This window comes from Ranitomeya imitator, chromosome 8, assembly GCF_032444005.1.
Source record: "Ranitomeya imitator isolate aRanImi1 chromosome 8, aRanImi1.pri, whole genome shotgun sequence".
Lineage (NCBI taxonomy): Eukaryota > Metazoa > Chordata > Amphibia > Anura > Dendrobatidae > Ranitomeya > Ranitomeya imitator.
Window position 1 is genome coordinate 24,680,853 of NC_091289.1, and position 25,757 is coordinate 24,706,609.

At 45.1% G+C, this 25,757-nt stretch overlaps 1 protein-coding gene across 2 annotated transcripts in view; it reads left to right on the top strand.

The window, feature by feature from the left end:
- The window catches only part of PRICKLE2 (prickle planar cell polarity protein 2), a 284,919-nt gene that overhangs the window by 193,210 nt on the left and 65,952 nt on the right, over positions 1-25,757 (top strand). For both annotated transcript variants that reach the window (XM_069736575.1, XM_069736576.1), the window contains one exon: positions 12,110-12,293. In XM_069736575.1, the coding sequence (XP_069592676.1) occupies positions 12,110-12,293 (184 nt within the window). The remainder of the gene's footprint in view (positions 1-12,109; positions 12,294-25,757) is intronic.

Genomic DNA, 25,757 nt, shown 5'->3' on the forward strand with positions numbered 1-25,757 from the left:
TACGTCAAAGGGGGTCACAGGGCTGGCAGACAGTAATAATGAGGGTCACAGGGTGGTTGTTCAGATGTTTACTCAGGCTCTATATAACTGAACGGGCTCTCAGTCCACACACAGGGAGGTCAGCAGGAAGGGGGTTAATTCCCAGTTTTATGGTGCTGCTAAACGAAGCGGCTGTATGACAGGGGAGGCACAGGGCCCAATATTTCAGGGCACACACCGCACCACCCCCCCAGTTCCTTATTTGCGTGTTCTCCTTCCAAGCAGCACCGCAGGTATATGAGGCACTGCTCCCTTTGCTGTTAGGGAGCGTGCTATGCTAATGTCCGCCACTCCCGTGGGCACCGCTGTCCCCCTCAGGTCTCCCAACCTCCGTGCACAAGCACAGCTCTCACCGCTGCGATCCTGCTTCCGTTCGCCCCGACGAGAAGAGAGCCCGGCTTCAGCAGGAGACGGCGCCGCGTCCTGTGTCCTGGAGCGCGCGCACCGAAGATGGCCGCCACTGCACGTGGATCCTCCCGGCCTCTCTGTCCCTGCAGCTCCCGCCGCCTCAGATCACTACGGCAGCCGTCCGGAGGGCTCACAAGGTTCCTCTAAGTGTGGGGTCTCAGCCCCTGTCGGTTCTGTTTGCGGGGATGAGATATATGTGGCAGGATTGAATCAGGATGTATGGAGCTCTTACTCAGTGCGTCCTTCTTCTCCGGCTACATAGCCACGCCCCCCTTCAGGTTCTTTTTGAAGGTTTCGATGGTAAGTGAGAGTCTGATGTGTTGTGGTAGAGGGTTCCAGAGTAGGGGTGATACGCGGGAGAAATCTTTCATGCGATTGTGGGAAGAGGAGATACGAGGGGAGGCGAGAAGAAGATCTTGTGAGGATCAGAGGTTGCGTGCAGGAAAGTACCGGGAGACGAGGTCACAGATGTATGGAGGAGACAGGTTGTGGATGGCTTTGTATGTCATGGTTAGGGTTTTGTACTGGAGTCTCTGGGCAATGGGGAACCAGTGAAGGGATCGACAGAGGGGAGAGCCCGGGGAATAGCGGGGGGACGAGTGGATTAGTCAGGCAGCAGAGTTTAGAATAGATTGGAGGGGTGCAAAAGTGTTCGAGGGGAGGCCACAGAGCAGGAGGTTGCAGTAGTCAAAGCGGGAGATGATGAGGGCATGGACTAGGGTTTTTGCAGATTCTTGGTTTAGAAATGTACGGATCGGGGAGATATTTTTGAGTTGTAGTCGGCAGGAAGTGGAAAGTGCTTGGATATGTGGTTTGAAGGAGAGATCAGTGTCAAGGATTACCCCAAGACAGCGAGCTTGTGGGACTGGGGAGAGTGGGCAGCCATTTACTGTAATGGATAGGTTCGTTGGGGGAGTCGAGAGAGATGGGGTAAAGATGATGAATTCTGTTTTGTCCATATTAAGTTTTAGAAATCTAGCGGAGAAGAAGGATGAAATAGCGGACAGACATCGGTTAGTAGGGTAATAATGAGGGGATATCTGGACCAGAGATGTGTTATCTATCTATCTATCTATCTATCTATCATCTACAGTATATATATCTCTCGATTTATCTTTCCATCTATCTCCATAATACTGCATTGATATTCTTGGCATTCATTGCCTCCAGCATCCAATACTCTTCAGTCCTCCCCTCCTGCAGCCACAATCCCTTTACCCAGTAATGTCCTCAATTTAGAATTTTCTTTCCTCATAAACAAAGAGGAAGATTTCACTCGGAAAGATAAATAAGTCAGTGATGTGGCAATTCTCCAGAGCTGTGTGTATTGTGCGGCATAAAGCTGATGGCGGGTCGTCCACAGGGGACTTCTGCGAAGAGTACAAGGTCTGCTATTCCATGCCTGCCCGACGCCAAACCAGATGAGCACAAACTAAAGATATGTGAACATGGATGTATGTACAAATCCTTCCAAAGGAAAGGAAGAAGCCCATTGTTTTCATCGGTAGAAATCTCTTGGCTCGTAAGTTAATTGTGTCACAATAGTAGATTGTTTGCCAGATTTTCGGGATCTGCTGACAACGCAGGAGTGGTTGCTTCCTGTGCCCTTTAGGCTTTTGAGCTGGACTTCTTACCTGACCGTATATATCAGACGTTTAGGAGCTACTGCCCACCTGACATCTATAGGGAATGGCCAAAAAAATCCATCCTATTCTTCGCAGTGCAGCCTGTGGCTCACTGGTAAAGTTTCTGCCTGCCATGCTATAGGTTGTGAGTTTGAATCCTGGTGAGGAAAAAATCAATTATTAATTGACTAGATCTATTGGCCATCTTCTGTCCTTTGCCGAATACTGATTGCTAAGGGACACAACTGCAACAATCCCGCGGCATTACTTGGTGGGGACCACCTATAATAAGTCGTCTGTCTCAAATTATTCAGGTTTTTAGCACCAGATTACAGTTAAATGATTAGAGAAAACTGACACCGTCTCTACATGATCTATGTATTATGGCGTAATATATAGATTATTTTGGCAGTCCGTCCCTTTTCATTAGCGTATGTTATTATTTCATACGTCTCATCATTCCCACATATAAAGTTTTATATGTTTAATGTTTAAGACACATTAAAAGTGATGAAGACTTCTTGGCTCCTCCATAAAATACGTAAGTCGTAAATTAAAATATGACTCTGCTAATGATACTGAAGGAAGAATCGTATGCTAGTCGCGTCCTACGTCCAGAGCAAAGAGCACCGTAGCAGGAAGATCTACCAGAAAATATATGGACCGAAGATTAATAATACATAGTGAATATGACGCACAGCGTAGTTTATTTCAGTGCGGACATACTTGGTCTTTGGGCTTAGTTTCAGTCAGTCGGACCTTTAAAGTTCCTTGAAATGCCTCGGAACGACTCGAATTCTCAAACTTCTGTCTCCTTCAGTCTTGTGTTGTGACGGCCATACCAAGTGGTACTTGCCAAATATCCATCTTTAAGAATTCAGGTCCAAGCGGCACAATTGACCTGCGTGCGGATGTTTATGTGCTGGAGACAATTTCAAGGGTTTTTTGTCTCCTTCGTTAAATCCTAATAGACGGACCACAAGGTGGGAGTCCCCTTGAGTTATTGCGATGTGCAGGAAGTGTGCAATGTCCCTGCAAGCGCCACAACAGGGGTATGATCACATGTAGAGGAAATTCTGTGGCTTTTCAAATTCTCATTTTTAAGTGTATCCACAAAATGGATGAGATTTGAACAAATTTCATTCACATCTATATATATATAATTGTCTAAGGGGTACTTCCGTCTTTCTGTCTGCAACTTCCGTAACGGAAATCCCACGTCGCTGATTGGTCTCGCCAGCTGCCTGTCATGGCTGCCGCGACCAATCAGCGATGGGCACAGTCCGATTAGTCCTTCCCTACTCCCCTGCAGTCAGTGCCCGGCGCCTGCATACTCCCCTCCACTCACCGCTCACACAGGGTTAATGCCAGCGGTAACGGGCCGGGAGTACCGCACTCCGTTACCGCTGCTATGCAGCATCAATAGTAAAAAGTTGTAATGCTAAAAATAATAAACTAAAAACCTGTTACGCTCACCTTCCGTAGTCTGACGATGCGCTCGCGCCTGCCGCCATCTTCCGTTCCCAGAGATGCCTTGCGAAATTACCCAGAAGACTTAGCGGTCTCACGAGACCGATAAGTCATCTGGGTAATTTCGCAATGCATCCTGGGAACGGAAGCAGCCGCGCGCATAGGGACAGCTTCGCTGGATCCCGGCGGGTGAGTATATAACAATTTTTTATTTTAATTATCTTTTTTTAAACACGGATATGTGCCCACACTGCTATATACTACGTGGGCAGTGTTATATAGCATGTGGGCTGCGTTATATACAGCGTGGCTGCTATATACTACTTGGGCAGTGTTATATACCGCGTGGGCAATGTTATATACCGCATGGGCAGTGTTATATACCGCGTGGGCAGTGTTATATACCGCATGGGCAGTGTTATATACCGCGTGGGCAGTGTTATATACCGCGTGGGCAGTGTTATATACCACGTGGGCTGCGTTATATACCGCGTGGCTGCTATATATTACGTGGGCAGTGTTATATACAGCGTGGGCTGCGTTATATACCGCGTCGCTGCTATATACTACGTGGCCAGTGTTATATACTACTTGGGCAGTGTTATATACTGCGTGGGCAGTGTTATATACCGCATGGGCTGCGTTATAAACCGCGTGGCTGCTATATACTATGTGGCCAGTGTTATATACTACTTGGGCAGTGTTATATACTGCGTGGGCAGTGTTATATACCGCGTGGGCAGTGTTATATACCGCGTGGGCAGTGTTATATACCACGTGGGCTGCGTTATATACCGCGTGGCTGCTATATATTACGTGGGCAGTGTTATATACAGCGTGGGCTGCGTTATATACCGCGTCGCTGCTATATACTACGTGGCCAGTGTTATATACTACTTGGGCAGTGTTATATACTGCGTGGGCAGTGTTATATACCGCATGGGCTGCGTTATAAACCGCGTGGCTGCTATATACTATGTGGCCAGTGTTATATACTACTTGGGCAGTGTTATATACTGCGTGGGCAGTGTTATATACCGCGTGGGCTGCGTTATATACCGCATGGCTGCTATATACTACGTGGTCAGTGTTATATACTATGTGGGCAGTATTATATACCACGTGGGCAGTGTTATATACCGCATGGGCTGCGTTATATACCGCGTGGCTGCTTCATACTACGTGGCCAGTGTTAGATACTATGTGGGCTGTGTTATGTACTGCGTGGCCTGTGCTATATATTACGTGGCCACTGTTATATACTGCATGGCCTGTGTTATATACTACATCGCCTGTGTTATATACTGCGTGGCTGCTATATACTGCGTGGGCTGTGTTATATACTATTTGGGCTGTTATATACTGCGTGGCCACTGTTACATATTGCGTGGCCTGTATTAACGCATAGGGTATTCTACAATATGTATGTATGTATATAGCAGCCACATAGTATATAGCACAGGCCACGTAATATTTGTCTGCTATATACTACATGGCTCCTATATACTACGTGGCCTGTGCTATATACTATGTGGCTGCTATATACGTACATACATACATACATATTCTAGAATACCCGATGCGTTAGAATCGGGCCACCATCTAGTACTGCATAAAATTATTGGTGCATGATTTGTCCTATTATCCATTTTTGCTAAGTACAACCCAGACTAAGTCCTCATACTCGTACACGATCACACAGTATTGCTACTTACTTTGACAATTCATGTCTGGATAGCGGTATAACCCTTTTTTATAAGTTGAAATGCTTTGCTCCCCCTGCTTAGATTGAAACCTCCTCGGTGTCCCTCTTTGCTCCTGATGCAGACTATCCACCAACCTGGCCTGATGGACAGATTCTCAGTGTCTCTCCTCGCTCCTGATGCAGACTGTCCACCAACCTGGCCTGATAGACAGATTCTCAGTGTCCTTCCTCGCTCCTGATGCAGACTATCCACCAACCTGGGCTGACTGACAGATTCTCAGTGTCTCTCCTCGCTCCTGATGCAGACTATCCACCAACCTGGGCTGACTGACAGATTCTCAGTGTCTCTCCTCGCTCCTGATGCAGACTATCCACCAACCTGGGCTGACTGACAGATTCTCAGTGTCTCTCCTCGCTCCTGATGCAGACTATACACCAACCTGGCCTGATTGTCAGATTCTCAGTGTCTCTCCTCGCTCCTGATGCAGACTATCCACCAACCTGGGCTGACTGACAGATTCTCAGTGTCTCTCCTCGCTCCTGATGCAGACTATCCACCAACCTGGCCTGATTGTCAGATTCTCAGTGTCTCTCCTCGCTCCTGATGCAGACTATCCACCAACCTGGGCTGACTGACAGATTCTCAGTGTCTCTCCTCGCTCCTGATGCAGACTATACACCAACCTGGCCTGATAGACAGATTCTCAGTGTCCTTCCTAGCTTCTGATGCAGACTATCCACCAACCTGGGCTGACTGACAGATTCTCAGTTTCCTTCCTCGCTCCTGATGCAGACTATCCACCAACCTGGGCTGACTGACAGATTCTCAGTGTCTCTCCTCGCTCCTGATGCAGACTATCCACCAACCTGGCCTGATTGTCAGATTCTCAGTGTCTCTCCTCGCTCCTGATGCAGACTGTCCACCAACCTGGCCTGACTGACAGATTCTCAGTGTCTCTCCTCGCTCCTGATGCAGACTATACACCAACCTGGCCTGATAGACAGATTCTCAGTGTCCTTCCTAGCTTCTGATGCAGACTATCCACCAACCTGGGCTGACTGACAGATTCTCAGTGTCCTTCCTCGCTCCTGATGCAGACTATCCACCAACCTGGGCTGACTGACAGATTCTCAGTGTCTCTCCTCGCTCCTGATACAGACTATCCACCAACATGGCCTGATGGACAGATTCTCAGTGTCCTTCCTCGCTCCTGATGCAGACTATCCACCAGTCTGGCCTGATGGACAGATTCTCAGTGTCTCTCCTTGCTCCTGATGCAGACTATCCACCAGTCTGGCCTGACTGACAGATTCTCAGTGTCTCTCCTCGCTCCTGATGCAGACTATCCACCAGTCTGGCCTGATGGACAGATTCTCAGTGTCTCTCCTTGCTCCTGATGCAGACTATCCACCAGTCTGGCCTGACTGACAGATTCTCAGTGTCCTTCCTCATTCCTGATGCAGACTATCCACCAACCTGGCCTGACTGACAGATTCTCAGTGTCCTTCCTCGCTCCTGATGCAGACTATCCACCAACCTGGCCTGATAGACAGATTCTCAGTGTCCTTCCTCGCTCCTAATGTGGACTATCCACCAACCTGGGCTGACTGACAGATTATCTGTGTCCTTCCTCGCTCCTGATGCAGACTGTCCACCAACCTGGGCTGACTGACAGATTCTCAGTGTCTCTCCTCGCTCCTGATGCAGACTATCCACCAACCTGGCCTGACTGACAGATTCTTAGTGTCTCTCCTTGCTCCTGATGCAGACTATCCACCAACCTGGCCTGACTGACAGATTCTCAGTGTCTCTCCTCGCTCCTGATGCAGACTATCCACCAACCTGGCCTGATAGACAGATTCTCAGTGTCTCTCCTCGCTCCTAATGTGGACTATCCACCAACCTGGGCTGACTGACAGATTCTCAGTGTCCTTCCTCGCTCCTGATGCAGACTATCCACCAACCTGGCCTGACTGACAGATTCTCAGTGTCTCTCCTCGTTCCTGATGCAGACTATCCACCAACCTGGCCTGATAGACAGATTCTCAGTGTCTCTCCTCGCTCCTGATGCAGACTATCCACCAACCTGGGCTGATAGACAGATTCTCAGTGTCTCTCCTCGCTCCTGATGCAGACTATCCACCAACCTGGCCTGACTGACAGATTCTCAGTGTCCTTCCTCGCTCCTGATGCAGACTATCCACCAACCTGGCCTGACTGACAGATTCTTAGTGTCTCTCCTTGCTCCTGATGCAGACTATCCACCAACCTGGCCTGACTGACAGATTCTCAGTGTCTCTCCTCGCTCCTGATGCAGACTATCCACCAACCTGGCCTGATAGACAGATTCTCAGTGTCTCTCCTCGCTCCTGATGCAGACTATCCACCAACCTGGGCTGATAGACAGATTCTCAGTGTCCTTCCTCGCTCCTGATGCAGACTATCCACCAACCTGGCCTGACTGACAGATTCTTAGTGTCTCTCCTTGCTCCTGATGCAGACTATCCACCAACCTGGCCTGACTGACAGATTCTCAGTGTCTCTCCTCGCTCCTGATGCAGACTATCCACCAACCTGGCCTGATAGACAGATTCTCAGTGTCTCTCCTCGCTCCTGATGCAGACTATCCACCAACCTGGGCTGATAGACAGATTCTCAGTGTCCTTCCTCGCTCCTGATGCAGACTATCCACCAACCTGGCCTGACTGACAGATTCTTAGTGTCTCTCCTTGCTCCTGATGCAGACTATCCACCAACCTGGCCTGACTGACAGATTCTCAGTGTCTCTCCTCGCTCCTGATGCAGACTATCCACCAACCTGGCCTGATAGACAGATTCTCAGTGTCTCTCCTCGCTCCTGATGCAGACTATCCACCAACCTGGCCTGATAGACAGATTCTCAGTGTCCTTCCTCGCTCCTGATGCAGACTATCCACCAACCTGGCCTGACTGACAGATTCTTAGTGTCTCTCCTTGCTCCTGATGCAGACTATCCACCAACCTGGCCTGATAGACAGATTCTCAGTGTCTCTCCTCGCTCCTGATGCAGACTATCCACCAACCTGGCCTGATAGACAGATTCTCAGTGTCTCTCCTCGCTCCTAATGTGGACTATCCACCAACCTGGGCTGACTGACAGATTATCTGTGTCCTTCCTCGCTCCTGATGCAGACTATCCACCAACCTCGCCTGATGGACAGCTCCTCAGTGTCCCACCTCCTGGCTGCTGAATATTCACCCACCTTGCCTGATTGACAGCTCCTCAGTGTCCCCCCTCCTTGCTGTTGGCTGTCCACTCACCTAACCTTATTAATAGCTCCTCAGTGTCTCTTATCCCTACTGCTGCTGAATCTTCACCCACCTACCCTGATTGAAAGCCCCTCAGCGTCCCTTCTCCCTGGTGATGCCGTCTCTCTGCCCACCTGGCTTGATTGACGAGTTCTCAATGTCCCTCTTCCCAGCTGCAACTGACTCTCCACCAGCCTGGCCTAATTAACATTTCTTCAGGGTCCCTCCTCACTGCTGCTGAATCCCCACCTACCTGACTTACAGCTCCTAAGTGTACCTCCTCCCTGCTTCTGCTGAAATCTCTCACAGCTCAGTACAAGCTGCAGCTGTCAGGCTGGGATGGCAGAGAAAGGATGCACTTGGTCTCGTGACCTCTCTCACTCTTTAGGTGGTCTCATAAAAGGCTCCGTTTAGTGTCTGGATTGTACAGCCATTCTGATGCAGATTTTCAGAGTAAGTACACCAGCCCCTTCTGGTCCAAAAGTCTTATTCGATAATATATGCAATTTGTATTTTGTTGTATCTGGTGGCACAATATCTTAGTTTTATTTCCTGCTGAGACGAGATGTATCTGACGAGTGATCCTGATTTTATTGAGCGCGATCTCTGCATCTGTACCAAAATTATATTTTACAGCCCGATCCCTTACCGAGAAGCACAACGGTGTCCAGAAGAGCATTAGTGTTCTCGCTTGACTCCGGCTATAGATTGCTAAAATGGAAAAAAACACAGCAAAGATAAATCCAAGGACCACCAAGGCTTCCCCCTACTGCTTGTTTGGATAGCAGGGAGACATTGTTTCTGTCCAGAAGAATAATCCCTTGTCTTCTCTTGTTAGTGTAAGTCCTGTTTTGGCAAGGGGAGTGTAAACCAGCATGTGTTTCCTGGAGGTGACCTGATCTGGTTCTAATTGGAATCCAGCGGTGTAACCTATTTCCAAGACCCTTTAACTGCTGGAAGGCTCCGGCGCCTCCACGTTCCTCCATCTAACCTCCTCCTGCTGCTGATATTGGACACAGTATGGAGTCCTGTTGGCACTGCGGTGACGCCAGATGGTAGAAAGAAAAATATCACATGGAGACGAGTCCCAGATGACTCACAATTCTGTGTTTTTACATATGTTTTATCATTATACAGCTTTTAGATGACGTCTGTAGGCCCGATGATGGTCACCTTTTTTTTTTTTTAAAGTTCTTATGTGTATTTCACATGAAATTACAATTCTGAACCATTGTTTCGAGGAACCTGTTTAGTGTTGTCGCTCTGTTATTAATCCTGAAAACCAAAAAAAAACTAATTAAATGACAATTGGGAGTAATCATGTGTGCAAAACTGTAAAGCGCTGCGGAATATGTTAGCGCTATCTAAAAATAAAGATTATTATTATTGTTTTGGTCAAGGGTATCCCGGCATAGTTTGCCACAGTCAGCAAAATGTCTTATTATATATACTTTTAGATCTCAAATATATACAATTACTATACATATATTATTCCGTATATACTTTTTTTTTTTTTTTTTTAATTGTCCACGTAACCATTTCTAATACTAATAAAAAAAAAAAAAAATCTTGCAATGTTCATACTGACCACTAGGCCTAATATTCGACGTACACTTCCTGTTTTCTACAGATGACTTTTCAGCAGTCTCATTATCATCACAGACAGTATTACAATGACTGATTTTATTTATTTTTAAAGCACCGTTGATTCCATGTTGCTGTGTAGAGTATATGAAGCGGGTGTACATACAAAATACATGTATGAATTACAATGAATAAACTAGCAGTTACAAACTGGTGCAGAAGAGGAGTGAACCCTGCTCTCAAAGGCTTACAATCTACAGATATACTCTATAGTAGATAACACAGGATCCTGTTCTGTACAGATTACTTTTATCCGCAGGCTCATTATCATCAGAGACAGAATTGTGAATGATATGCTCTTTTCAGCTGCCTGTGATGATTGAGATGGTTGAAAAGAGTATATCATTCCTAGTTCTGTCTGTGATGATAATGGAGATAGCTGAAAAGAGTATATCGTTCATAATTCTGTCTGTGATGATAATGGAGATAGCTGAAAAGAGTATATCGTTCATAATTCTGTCTGTGATGATAATGGAGATAGCTGAAAAGAGTATATCGTTCATAATTCTGTCTGTGATGATAATGGAGATAGAATTAGGAATGATATACTCTTCTCAGATGCCTGTGATGATGATTGAGATGGCTGAAAAGAGAATATCATTCCTAGTTCTGTCTGTGATGATAATGGAGATAGAATTAGGAATGATATACTCTTTTCAGCTATCTCCATTATTATCACAGACAGAATTAAGAATTATATACTCTTTTTAGCTATCTCCATTATCATCACAGACAGAATTATGAATGATATACTCTTTTCAGCTATCTCCATTATCATCACAGACAGAATTATGAATGATATACTCTTTTCAGCTATCTCACTATTATCACAGACAGGATTAAGTTAACACTTCTATATACAGTAATTTACACCGGAACCACTAGGCGATTTCACAGCTCGCCTCCTCCCCTCCCTTCACAGTGGCCTTTGCATGATTATTAAATACTTCTGTACAGTTTGCTAGGTTCAAAATCAGTCTGTTGGATTTCCAATGGCCGATTATTTTGTTCTTCCCCAAGATGAGCTGCTGCCAGAAGAATCTGGCAGCACCTCTTTCGCAGAGAACACAAAAACACTTGGGTCAGCCAACACTTATATACCATGTATGGGGGTCTTTAGAATCTGATAGATGAGGGTCCGAATACCAGTATATGTCTAGTCCCATGTGGTCTGACTTTCAGTCCCCCAGAACTAGCATGGCTCCGTGTCCAGAGCTGTACTGCTAGGTATGAGCTGGTTGGTGGGGGTCCCATAAGTCGGACATATCACAGCCCCGGACAACCCCTTTAATTACATCAATAAGAACGCCATTGCTCACTTTACTTTGCATTATCGTGTATCATCATTAAATTAAATGTTGGCCGCAAAATTGTACTATCATGGTCGTGTTCGGGGATTTATCACTTGTTTGTGTAAGGGGTATAGATATTATTTTAAAGGGACGGTAAATGTAGACTATGGAGACGGCTGGTACAAGGGGTGATTAAAAAGTATATCTCTGACATTTCATTTTTTACAGTATTGATTAATTTCCAACCAGACAACTTAAATTGTTGTCCTTCCTCGTCCTTCCCTGTAGGTGGCGCTCTTTCCAATATCTTTTTAACTACTGACAATGTCATCATGTTCTACAATGGCATACTTCTAGTTAATACAGGATTTACAGTACCAGAAAAAAAAATCACGTCGCTTCCTGAATCCCCCGGCTCCTGAACCGTGCGGATTGTGTGTAAATCCTTCACGCTCACCTGATGTGTTACTGTTACTGCTTCCTTTACCTGCCATTGTCCCCCATGTAATATTGACATTTCCAAACAGAAGATCTGCGCCGCGGGCACGGCGCCAGGGAATGTGTTTATACCTTGGTATCTTAGCTTCAATGAATAGCTGACGAGTGGCACACTTACAGAGGAATTTGTTTTCTGCAGGAAGATCTGTCTGCATTGTAAGTGCCCACGGGAGGAGCACAGTGCCACCGCGATGCCTTTGGAGATGGAGAAAACCATGAACAAGTTGATGTTTGACTTTCAGAGGAATTCGACGTCCGACGACGACTCTGGCTGCGCTCTGGAGGAATACGCCTGGATCCCTCCAGGATTGAAACCAGAACAGGTACGGGTTTTCTTCCTAATTCCAGCCATCTGCACGACGCCAAACCTCCTGTCTGAAGGTGTCAGTAATCCGCCCTAAGTGGGGTTGTCAGTAAACGGCGGTAATCCCCATGTTCTCCACTTCACCATGGAGATCTTGTCATTTAACCCTACACCATCTGACATGAGCATTTAGTGATCCATCCCCCACTTTAAACTAGTCTCAGGTCTCTAGGAGAAATGGCTGACCACCCCCTGTAATAGTGTCACCCAACTTTTCCAAAACTCTGCGTGCCGAGACCACCACCAGTTGCTAAGACTGATTGTTTTGGCCTCGATTTTTCGTAAATTAACTAGTTGGAAAATTGTGAGCCGACAACAAAGCGTAAGATGAGAAGCGATCAACTGAGTGCTGTGCCGCTAGCTTTGATCAGTTCTTCTTAGACCTCCTCGGGTCCACAGCCGAGCACGTGGTGCAGATTCTACATGCTCGGCTCTCCGAAAAGTGCTGAGCAAAGCCAAAGGGGTATGACTCCTTTTTGATCCCTTCTAACTCCTCCTTTTAACAAAGGGTGGGTGCGGAAACCTCAAACTATCAAAATTTCTGAAATCTCAAAATTATAGCTAACCATTGTAAAGGATTTGTCCAATCATGCAACCAATTTTTATTTAATATTATACCCATCCAACTAAAATAAAGAATCGAACAACTTTGCAAAAAGTCTTAAACATCAGAAAAATAAGTAAAAAAAAAACCCTTGAAAATGAAACCTGATAGTACGGAGGCCATATCCACATATATGCCGATAAATGGGAAAGTGGTGACTACCGAACAAGACTGTTCGGCCACTTGTGTAACTCTGCATTTTTGGTGGCTGTGCCCTCCGCATTATCATGTTTCATTTTGAAGTTGTTTGGTCGGTGTTTATAAATAAAGTTTGGTTTTTACATCACAGGGGTTCTGAATTGTTCTATCTGTGGCCTAATTTCTTAATATTTTAAAGGTGTACAAAAAAGTTGTTAAAAAACCCTCCTTTTTGATTTTTTTTTATTCAGCTCCTATGCAGACTTTGATGTCTCCATGGTTACAGACTACAAACAATCCTGTGTAGTCTGATTGTTTGGTCATTCCCACTTATCTGTTTTCAACTCTCTGGTGTTTTCCAGCATTAGATGCGCAGCTGTTCAGCATGTAACATTTTTGGATTTTTGGCCATGTACTCCATCTTTTTAGAGGTTTTGGCCATGGACACCATCTTTCTAGAGGCTATGTGCTTCAACATCCATTCTCCGCTCCCCTCCCGCCAAGCGTTGACTTATGCCCCAGTGTCTTAGGGAGGCAGAAGAAATGGGCAGCATGGTGGCTCAGTGGTTTCCACTGTATACTGGCTCAGTGGTTAGCACTGTTGCCTTGCAGCTGCTGGGGTCCTGGGTTCAAATCCCCCACCAAGGACAAAATCTGCAAAGGGTTTGTATGTTCTCATTTTTGCGTGGGTTTCCTCCATGATCTCTGGTTTCCTCCCACACTCCAAAGACATATTGATAGGGAATATAGATTGTAAGCCCCAATGGGGACAGTGATGATAGCATCGGTAAAACGCTGCGGAATATGATGGCGCTATAAATTCAAAGCCTAATAAAAAAAATTAGAAGGACCCTTTTGGAATTGCTGATTTCCATGAGGTATTAGGTGGGAATCAGAAGATTCCTCAACTCTTCTGGGAGTTCAAATGTTTCTTTTTTTTTTTCTCGCAGATGAACAGGAGAGTAGGCTAAGGCTACTTTCACACTGGCGTTTTTTTCAATACGTCGCAATGCATCGTTTAGGGGAAAAAATGCATCCTGCAAAGTTGTTTGCAGGATGCGTTTTTGCCCCATAGATTAACATTAGCGACGCATTGCGACGCATTGACACACGTCGCAACCGTCGTGCGACGGTTGCCCCGTGTTGTGGCGGACCGCCGGGTAGCAAAAAACGTTACATGTAACGTTTTTTACTGCCGACGGACCGCTTTTTCCGACCGCGCATGCGCGGCTGGAACTCCGCCCCCACCTCCCCGCACCTTACAATGGAGCAGCGGATGCGCAGGAAAACTGCATCCGCTGCCTCCGTTGTGCCTCCGTTTCACTGCTAGCGTCGGAACCTCGGTCCGACGCACTGCAACGGGTCGAGTCCGACGCTAGTGTGAAAGTAGCCTAAAAGAAAAAAAAAAGGGAGTAGGACTGCAGGATCAGACTACACATGTGGCGCTCGTAGTCTGCTACCATGGAAACGCACAAATCTGCATTGGAGCCGTAGACATGACTTTACTCCAATTTAGAAGTTCCTAGGATTTGGATTACGGCCAGTGAGGTCAGAAGATATATGCAATTATGTGGGAAACGCCTACATTTATGTATACACCCATATTCAAGAAATGCATAAACATAGAAGCACCTCCGAGCTCCCCTGAGACTGCTGGAAATCTAATCCGAATGTCAGGAACTTCTCAGTTGTTGCAAAGTCTAACATTTACTGTTTAGCGTGGTCGGAATAAAGATGCTAAATTGAGACGATTTGCAGAATGTCCTCTTTTTTTAAATTAAACTTTAGGTGCTTTAGAGCTACAGTAAAATATGGAGGCACCAAACAGGTCCAAAGCACAAAAGGAAGTGGGGGGAAACAGGGGCAGGTCTTGCACTCACTACAGACTGTCTCTGATATATTTGCATTGTGTTTATGCAGTTGATTGAAATCTGGTTTTAATTTAATGGCTTTCGGCTTCATATTGAACTCTGTGTCATGCCGAACTGTCCCTGGCAACCTTCATTCTGCGCACGCAGTCCGTGCACTGGTTGACATGGCAATGGATTCATTAGAAACTGCTAACTCCTAATATATCACACGCTGCGAAAAGCCTATAAATTATGCAAACCGGTGAGACCTCTCGCTTCCGCATACTTTAATTTTTATTTTTCTATAAATGTGCGCTCTCTAGAAGTTTTATATGTGGATTCTGCCCCAGGACGTTGAGCGGTTTGTTTGGTTTGGACAGTTGGCTACACACAGGGTGTCCCACTTCTGGGATTTATTTGGAAGCCCATCAATAACTGTTCAATTTTTTGCGCCGACGGAGAGAAAATTAATTATTACATAGTTTTTATGGAGATGAATGAAGTCAAGTCAATGAGATGAATTTTGTTATTGAATTTTCACTTTTTTGTCAAGTTTTTTTGTTTCACGCTAAATTCTTTTAAGTTTTGCCTATTTTTTACTTGCTCATCTTTTTTTTCCGCTATTTGCCTTTGTTGGCTTTGCCAATTAAAAAGTTTGCGACTTTTCCTCTTTTTCCCCCCCAAGTGATTTTTTTTTTTTTTTTTTTCGTTTTTGCATGCCATAAGTTTTGGCACAAACGTTAAGACTTTATTACTGCAATATTTTAATGGATCGTGCAACTTTTTGCTCCAAGAGGAGAAGAGACAAACATAAGGAGTATTTTTAGGTGAGACATATCGTGAAGGATTTGGCGTTTGAAAATCGAATAAATTCCACGACACAAAAATGAAAATTCTAATTAATATATCTATATATATATATAATTGTCTAAGGGTCACTTCCGTCTGTCTGTCCTTCTGTCACGGTTATTCGTTCGCTGATTCGTCTCGGCAGCTGCCTGTCATGGCTGCCGCGACCAATCAGCGACAGGCACAGTCCGATTAGTCCCTCCCCTACTCCCCTGCAATCACTGCCCGGCGCCCGCTCCATAATCCCCTCCACTCACCGCTCACACAGGGTTAATGGCAGCGGTAATGGCCCGTGGTGTAACGCACTCCGTTACCGCTGCTATTAACCCTGTGTGTCCCCAACTATTTACTATTGATGCTGCCTAGGCAGCATCAATAGTAAAAATGTCATGTTAAAAATAATAAAAAAAACAAAAACCTGCTATACTCACCCTCCGCCGCCTTTCTCGCTCCTCGCCACGCTCCTGGGACCGCTCCATTGCAAGCGGCAGCTTCCGGTCTCAGGGCTGGTGTGCGACAAGGACCTGCCGTGACGTCACGGTCATGTGACACCAGCCCTGGGACCGGAAGCTGCCGCTTGCAATGGAGCGGTTCCGGGAGCGTGGCGAGGAGCGAGAAAGGCGGCGGAGGGTGAGTATAGCAGGACTTCCAACGGGCCTTCGGAAGGTGAGTATATGTTTATTTTTTTTTAAGTCTCTATACTACGTGGCTCTGCTATATACTATGTGACTGGGCAATATACTACGTGGCTCTGTGCTGGGCAATATACTATGTGACTGGGCAACATACTACGTGACTGGGCAATATACTATGTGACTGGGCAATATACTATGTGACTGGGCAATATACTACGTGGCTGGGCAATATACTACGTGACTGGGCAATATACTATGTGACTGGGCAATATACTATGTGACTGGGCAATATACTACGTGACTGGGCAATATACTACGTGGCTGGGCAATATACTACGTGACTGGGCAATATACTACGTGGCTGGGCAATATACTACGTGGCTGGGCAATATACTACGTGACTGGGCAATATACTATGTGACTGGGCAATATACTATGTGACTGGGCAATATACTACGTGGCTGGGCAATATACTACGTGACTGGGCAATATACTATGTGACTGGGCAATATACTATGTGACTGGGCAATATACTACGTGACTGGGCAATATACTACGTGACTGGGCAATATACTACGTGACTGGGCAATATACTACGTGACTGGGCAATATACTACGTGACTGGGCAATATACTACGTGGCTGGGTAATATACTACGTGGCTCTGCTATATACTATGTGGCTGGGCAATATACTATGTGACTGGGCAATATACTACGTGACTGGGCAATATACCGTACTACGTGGCTGAGCAATATACTACGTCACTGGGCAATATACTACGCGACTGGGCAATATACTACGCGACTGGGCAATATACTACGCGGCTGGGCAATATACTATGCGGCTGGGCAATATACTATGCGGCTGGGCAATATACTACGTGACTGGGCAATATACTACGTGGCTGGGTAATATACTACGTGGCTCTGCTATATACTATGTGGCTGGGCAATATACTACGTGACTGGGCAATATACTACGTGACTGGGCAATATACCGTACTACGTGGCTGAGCAATATACTACGTCACTGGGCAATATACTACGTGACTGGGCAATATACTACGTGGCTGGGCAATATACTATGCGGCTGGGCAATATACTATGCGGCTGGGCAATATACTATGCGGCTGGGCAATATACTATGCGACTGGGCAATATACTACGTGGCTGGGCAATATACTACGTGGCTGGGCAATATACTACGCGGCTGGGCAATATACTTCGCGGCTGGGCAATATACTACGTGACTGGGCAATATACTACGTGACTGGGCAATATACTACGTCACTGGGCAATATACTACGCGACTGGGCAATATACTACGCGGCTGGGCAATATACTACGCGGCTGGGCAATATACTATGCGGCTGGGCAATATACTATGCGGCTGGGCAATATACTACGTGGCTGGGCAATATACTACGCGGCTGGGCAATATACTACGCGGCTGGGCAATATACTACGCGGCTGGGCAATATACTACGCGGCTGGGCAATATACTACGCGGCTGGGCAATATACTACGCGGCTGGGCAATATACTACGCGGCTGGGCAATATACTTCGCGGCTGGGCAATATACTTCGCGGCTGGGCAATATACTTCGCGGCTGGGCAATATGCTTCGCGGCTGGGCAATATACTACGCGGCTGGGCAATATACTACGCGGCTGGGCAATATACTACGTGGACATGTATATTCTAGAATACCCGATGCGTTAGAATCGGGTCACCATCTAGTATGTGTAATATATATATGTCCAAAAATCTGTGTCTTATTCTCACACTATTTGGCCTGATTAACATCCCTGGGTACAAGGAACATCACTGCCAGCTCCGCGCAACTAGGACACAATGGTGCACACACAAGATTTCACTTAGAGTTGTGATAATGTTCCCCTGTCATCAGGGCCCCCAGTCACAGCCCAAGACGGTGGGAATAAGGCGTAACATTTTGACTTGGAAGCGTCTCTACTAGTGATGAGTGAACGTGCTGGGATAAGGTGTTATCTGAGCATGCTCGTGTCCTAGCAGTATATCTTCGGCGTGCTCGAGTAATATGTTTGAGTCCCCGTGGCTGCATGTCTTGTGGCTGTTCGACAGCTGCAACACATGCAGGGATTCCCTGTTTGACAGCCATAACACATGCAGGGATTACCTAACAAACAGCTGCAGGGACTCGAACATATTTTTTGAGCACACCCAAGATATTCTGTTAGGACACAAGCATGCTCAGATAACACCTTATCCCAGCACTTAAATAGGATTTATGGGACTTTAAAAAAAAATAAAGTGCCTAAGCTCTAACGTGCCTGTTGTGCCCAGCGCTGTTCTCCACCGGCACGGAGCAGTCACAGATATCCTCTGACGTCACGTCAACAGAGCAGCAGTTTCCCTTCCTGTTGACAGAGCGGGACTACTGGTGTCTTGCTGATTGACAGCTGTCTATCCGCTGCCTAATTGGGGGAAGTCAGCTGTCAATCAGCATGACACCAGTAGTCCCGCCCTGTCAACAGGAAGAGAAACTGCTTCTCTGTTGGCAAAGATCAGTTGAATCTCTGGCAGGAGCAGTCAATGACCGGCGCTGGGTACTTTTTTTATTTTTTTTTTTTAAAGTTCCGGATATCCCCTTTAAGTTGACTGTACGAGCCCCTGAGCTCACTGATTGGCTGCAGCGCACTTTAGTTGGCATCAACTCTCCAGACATTGGGAGCAGCGGCAGAGACTCGGCGCAGGACCCAGGGAGGGTGTGTAAAGAACAGTTGGTTTGTTTTAAAACAAGCCTTAGCCAGGGAAGAGGGAACTTTTAAAGGGGTTGTCTGGAAATTAACATGGAGAAATCACCAACCACACAACTGAAGAACCGATATCAAATCTTTGTAGATGATGAAGATGGCACACCTAAGAATGAAGCAATACCAGCAAGCAAAAAAGAAAAGGGCACACAGCAACAAGTGACAGCAAAAAGTACAGCCAAGAAGCAACGAAGAGTGGTGGTGGTGGGAGACTCACTACTGAGAGGCACAGAAGCAGCCATCTGCAGACCGGACATAACTGCAAGAGAAGTATGCTGCCTTCCAGGTGCGATGATCAAGGATGTGACCGATAGGATACCAAAGCTCTTCAGCTCCAAGGACGTCCACCCATTTCTTCTGATACATGTTGGCACCAATGACACGGCAAGGAAGGACCTACCGACAATCTGCAAGGACTTTGAAGAGTTGGGGAAGAAAGTAAAGGAACGGGATGCACAGGTAGTTTTTTCTTCTATCCTTCCAGTAGATGGGCATGGCACCAGGAGATGGAACAGGATCCTTGATGCAAACAACTGGCTAAGACGATGGTGCAGACAACAAGGATTTGGATTCCTGGACCACGGTGTGAATTACTGGTATGATGGACTCCTCGCCAGAGACGGACTACACCTCAACAAACCTGGGAAACACACATTCGCCAGAAGACTCGCTACACTCATCAGGAGGGCGTTAAACTAGAAGAAGAGGGGACGGGAAGAAAAACATTAGACTCGAACAAAGACGACCCAGGAAAACATACTCAGAAGGGAGGTAAGAACATTTCTAAAACAATCCACAGTGAGGAGATTGGAACAAAACAAAATCCTCTAAACTGCATGCTCGCAAACGCCAGAAGCCTGACAAACAAGATGGAAGAACTAGAAGCAGAAATATCTACAGGTAACTTTGACATAGTGGGAATAACCGAGACATGGTTAGATGAACGCTATGACTGGGCAGTTAACTTACAGGGTTACAGTCTGTTTAGAAAGGATCGTAAAAATCGGAGAGGAGGAGGGGTTTGTCTCTATGTAAAGTCTTGTCTAAAGTCCACTTTAAGGGAGGATATTAGCGAAGGGAATGAGGATGTCGAGTCCATATGGGTTGAAATTCATGGAGGGAAAAATGGTAACAAAATTCTCATTGGGGTCTGTTACAAACCCCCAAATATAACAGAAAGCATGGAAAGTCTACTTCTAAAGCAGATAGATGAAGCTGCAACCCATAATGAGGTCCTGGTTATGGGGGACTTTAACTACCCGGATATTAACTGGGAAACAGAAACCTGTGAAACCCATAAAGGCAACAGGTTTCTGCTAATAACCAAGAAAAATTATCTTTCACAATTGGTGCAGAATCCAACCAGAGGAGCAGCACTTTTAGACCTAATACTATCTAATAGACCTGACAGAATAACAAATCTGCAGGTGGTTGGGCATCTAGGAAATAGCGACCACAATATTGTGCAGTTTCACCTGTCTTTCACTAGGGGGACTTGTCAGGGAGTCACAAAAACATTGAACTTTAGGAAGGCAAAGTTTGAACAGCTTAGAGATGCCCTTAATCTGGTAGACTGGGACAATATCCTCAGAAATGAGAATACAGATAATAAATGGGAAATGTTTAAGAACATCCTAAATAGGCAGTGTAAGCGGTTTATACCTTGTGGGAATATAAGGACTAGAAATAGGAAAAACCCAATGTGGCTAAACAAAGAAGTAAGACAGGCAATTAACAGTAAAAAGAAAGCATTTGCACTACTAAAGCAGGATGGCACCATTGAAGCTCTAAAAAACTATAGGGAGAAAAATACTTTATCTAAAAAACTAATTAAAGCTGCCAAAAAGGAAACAGAGAAGCACATTGCTAAGGAGAGTAAAACTAATCCCAAACTGTTCTTCAACTATATCAATAGTAAAAGAATAAAAACTGAAAATGTAGGCCCCTTAAAAAATAGTGAGGAAAGAATGGTTGTAGATGACGAGGAAAAAGCTAACATATTAAACACCTTCTTCTCCACGGTATTCACGGTGGAAAATGAAATGCTAGGTGAAATCCCAAGAAACAATGAAAACCCTATATTAAGAGTCACCAATCTAACCCAAGAAGAGGTGCGAAACCGGCTAAATAAGATTAAAATAGATAAATCTCCGGGTCCGGATGGCATACACCCACGAGTACTAAGAGAACTAAGTAATGTAATAGATAAACCATTATTTCTTATTTTTAGTGACTCTATAGCGACAGGGTCTGTTCCGCAGGACTGGCGCATAGCAAATGTGGTGCCAATATTCAAAAAGGGCTCTAAAAGTGAACCTGGAAATTATAGGCCAGTAAGTCTAACCTCTATTGTTGGTAAAATATTTGAAGGGTTTCTGAGGGATGTTATTCTGGATTATCTCAATGAGAATAACTGTTTAACTCCATATCAGCATGGGTTTATGAGAAATCGCTCCTGTCAAACCAATCTAATCAGTTTTTATGAAGAGGTAAGCTATAGACTGGACCACGGTGAGTCATTGGACGTGGTATATCTCGATTTTTCCAAAGCGTTTGATACCGTGCCGCACAAGAGGTTGGTACACAAAATGAGAATGCTTGGTCTGGGGGAAAATGTGTGTAAATGCGTTAGTAACTGGCTTAGTGATAGAAAGCAGAGGGTGGTTATAAATGGTATAGTCTCTAACTGGGTCGCTGTGACCAGTGGGGTACCGCAGGGGTCAGTATTGGGACCTGTTCTCTTCAACATATTCATTAATGATCTGGTAGAAGGTTTACACAGTAAAATATCGATATTTGCAGATGATACAAAACTATGTAAAGCAGTTAATACAAGAGAAGATAGTATTCTGCTACAGATGGATCTGGATAAGTTGGAAACTTGGGCTGAAAGGTGGCAGATGAGGTTTAACAATGATAAATGTAAGGTTATACACATGGGAAGAAGGAATCGATGTCACCATTACACACTGAATGGGAAACCACTGGGTAAATCTGACAGGGAGAAGGACTTGGGGATCCTAGTTAATGATAAACTTACCTGGAGCAGCCAGTGCCAGGCAGCAGCTGCCAAGGCAAACAGGATCATGGGGTGCATTAAAAGAGGTCTGGATACACATGATGAGAGCATTATACTGCCTCTGTACAAATCCCTAGTTAGACCGCACATGGAGTACTGTGTCCAGTTTTGGGCACCGGTGCTCAGGAAGGATATAATGGAACTAGAGAGAGTACAAAGGAGGGCAACAAAATTAATAAAGGGGATGGGAGAACTACAATACCCAGATAGATTAGCGAAATTAGGATTATTTAGTCTAGAAAAAAGACGACTGAGGGGCGATCTAATAACCATGTATAAGTATATAAGGGGACAATACAAATATCTCGCTGAGGATCTGTTTATACCAAGGAAGGTGACGGGCACAAGGGGGCATTCTTTGCGTCTGGAGGAGAGAAGGTTTTTCCACCAACATAGAAGAGGATTCTTTACTGTTAGGGCAGTGAGAATCTGGAATTGCTTGCCTGAGGAGGTGGTGATGGCGAACTCAGTCGAGGGGTTCAAGAGAGGCCTGGATGTCTTCCTGGAGCAGAACAATATTGTATCATACAATTATTAGGTTCTGTAGAAGGACGTAGATCTGGGGATTTATTATGATGGAATATAGGCTGAACTGGATGGACAAATGTCTTTTTTCGGCCTTACTAACTATGTTACTATGTTACTATGTTATTAATGTCCTATCTTTAGGATTGGTCATCAATGTCTGATCGGTTGGGGTTCGGCACCCCCGCTAATCAATAGGCATTCAATGTTAAAGTCCCAGACCATCCCTTTAAGAAAATAACACAAGAAGATAAGGTACTATGGACATCTCTGGAGACTGCAGGAGCAGAACTATCAGGTAATGGTGGCATTTGGGGTGTGATCATCTGACCACAATGTCCATGATCTCACACGTTGCACGTGCATGTCCAGGCGCCATTCAGTTGGACTGCATCCAAGTGTCCAACCCCTTTAAATAGTAGTACAAGAATTAGCAGTCCCAATTTTTTTTTTCTCTCTCCGCCTTTTGGAAGTGAAATGTTTTTCAGGTCATTAAGTCTCGGTGGCTCGGTGCTTTCTGCCGCGCTCTCGCAGGTTCGGTGTATGGTGTGAAGACCCGCGATTATTTTTACCCCAGTAACGATCCCGCGATAAGCACACAATGATCGGCGGCTTCGTTTGCCGAGAAGCATCAGGTCTGGAAAGTCCTCACTGCCAGTTAGGGTTATTATGTAAATGTACATTACTGATGTCATTCTCTGAAGAGGGGACCTTTACCGTCCCCAGTAAATTGCTTGTTTCTGCAGATTTTCTCGTAAGAGGAGCATAAACTGCGACAGATTGAAAATAGCAATTTTCCATTACATTTAATATAATTCAATTCGCTGAACCTTCACTAGAGTAGAACAAACTCCTGTCACTCAGAAGGCGCCAGCGTCGACACGTATGGGACTACCGGCAGCGCGGATGCCGAAATCGTAAAAGATCTGTCTGGATATGCCAAAGGCGATCTACCGACATGTCCGAGATACATTGGAGAGGTCTGTCATCTCGGACAGTCATTGATTTTCATAATGAAAGAACTTTTAAAAACAATTAGACCCTTTGGCACGGCGTAGAGATTTCTGTTACTGCAAATCCGGACTGATTTTCAGCAGCAGAAATTTCCGAGCCGTGACAAAGGGGTTTACATTCCCTATCGAAACCGTAGTGTGATCTTTCCATGTGAATTTCATTTTACCCAGATTTCTATTTCAAGCACATTATTTGAGTGGGTAAGTGTCTAATCACTTGGAGCCTCACCGTTCCCAGAATTAAGGGTCTGCTCCACTTTCTGGAACACCGTGTCCTCACGTTCAGCAATATCCAATACGAACGCTCCAGTCAATTTAGTTTGCTCCATTGATTAAGAGGACCCTACTGTGATGATAGTCACTACTCACGGACAAGCCATGGGGCTTGGGTAGTCAAGAGGACCGGGGTTAGATACCAAATTGTCTCGTCATATACAAAGGGGTAAGGCAAAGGCGTAGTCTGGTCACAGTCCGAGGTCAGAATTCCGGGAAGGTAGCGGATCAAGACAAAAGGGCAAGGCAAACGGATTGTCAAAGGCGAGGTCCAAGGTTGGGCAGAAAAGATCAAATGCAGGAGCAAAGAGAACAGAGCAAGTGCGCATCATCTGAGCAAAGCTACAACTGGCACTAATTAGAGGCAGCGAGCCGGCTAAATAGCAAAGTAATGACTCGAATAGCAAACACATGGAAGAAGCCTTGGCATGTCCCAGCCCTGATTGGACAGCTGAACTGTCACTCAACACACTGACATCTCAGCACGCCCCAGTCTCCGATTGGACGACTGAGCTGTCCATCACCATACTGACAGCACATCATGGCCCTGTCCTAGATTGGATGGCTGAATTGTCACTCACTGCTTCCAGACACACTGTTATGGTCAAGTGTTTTCTGATGATCACACATTTATGGCAATCAGAAGGATCCTCCTTTTAAGAAATGGTTTAAAAGGGAACCTATCATCAAAAAGTGACCTATGAGATTAATCAGATTTTTTGTGTTGAAATGCATTTTTTTTAATAATGTTGGCATTTTATTTTAGATTCCCCGTTGTTTCAGGAAACCGCACATGTACATTAGCAGCTACAGACTACATTGAAGCATCTAATGAGCGTGTGCAAATGTCATTGTGAAGGAAGGGGGGAGCAGGAGACAGCTGAGATATCTATCGCCTGTTGTGATGGAGTGGATCTTATGTTATCAGCTGTTTTATAGAATTTTAATCCTGTCACTGCTGATAATGAGCCTGCTGAAAACTCTTCTTAAAAGAGCAGGAAGTAGGAGTATAACAAGTCCCAGTGGCCAGTGTAAAAATGGCAAGATTACTGATTTTTTTTTTTAATTTATTTTTTAATTAAAGATCGTGTTATAAAAAAAGAAACAAACACTGACAAAATTTTTTTTAAATTAATGTAACTCAAATACCAGATTTAAGCAATAGGTCATTTTCTGGCAATAGCTTCTCTTTGTTTCTGTAGATCAAATTTTTTTTATACAGGTAGGGGTCATTGTTTATGTATATATATATATATATATACAGTATATTTCTGAAATAATAATAAAGAAAATCTTTCCCCTTGGCTCTGGTGGGTCCTCCCTGTGCCCGAAAGTGATGATGTCCCAGTTATCAATCACCTAAGCAGCAGTCATGCATCTACATATGGCAGCATTAAAGAGCCTCGTACCATTCCTTTTATGTTTTGTCTTTGCCTATTAAACAGATACATTCGAAAAGTGACGACGACTTTATGAAGCAACTTTATTTTATTTTTTTTAACACATTTCAATTTACCAATCGGCTCAGTAATTACTATGCTGTACATGCAGCTATGTCAGAGGCACATCACGTCTCTATTTTAGTCGGTGACAGCTTGCGAGCAAACTGTTCATTTTTTTTCCCCCTTATTTTAAATAGATGTTACATTTCAATATTCATA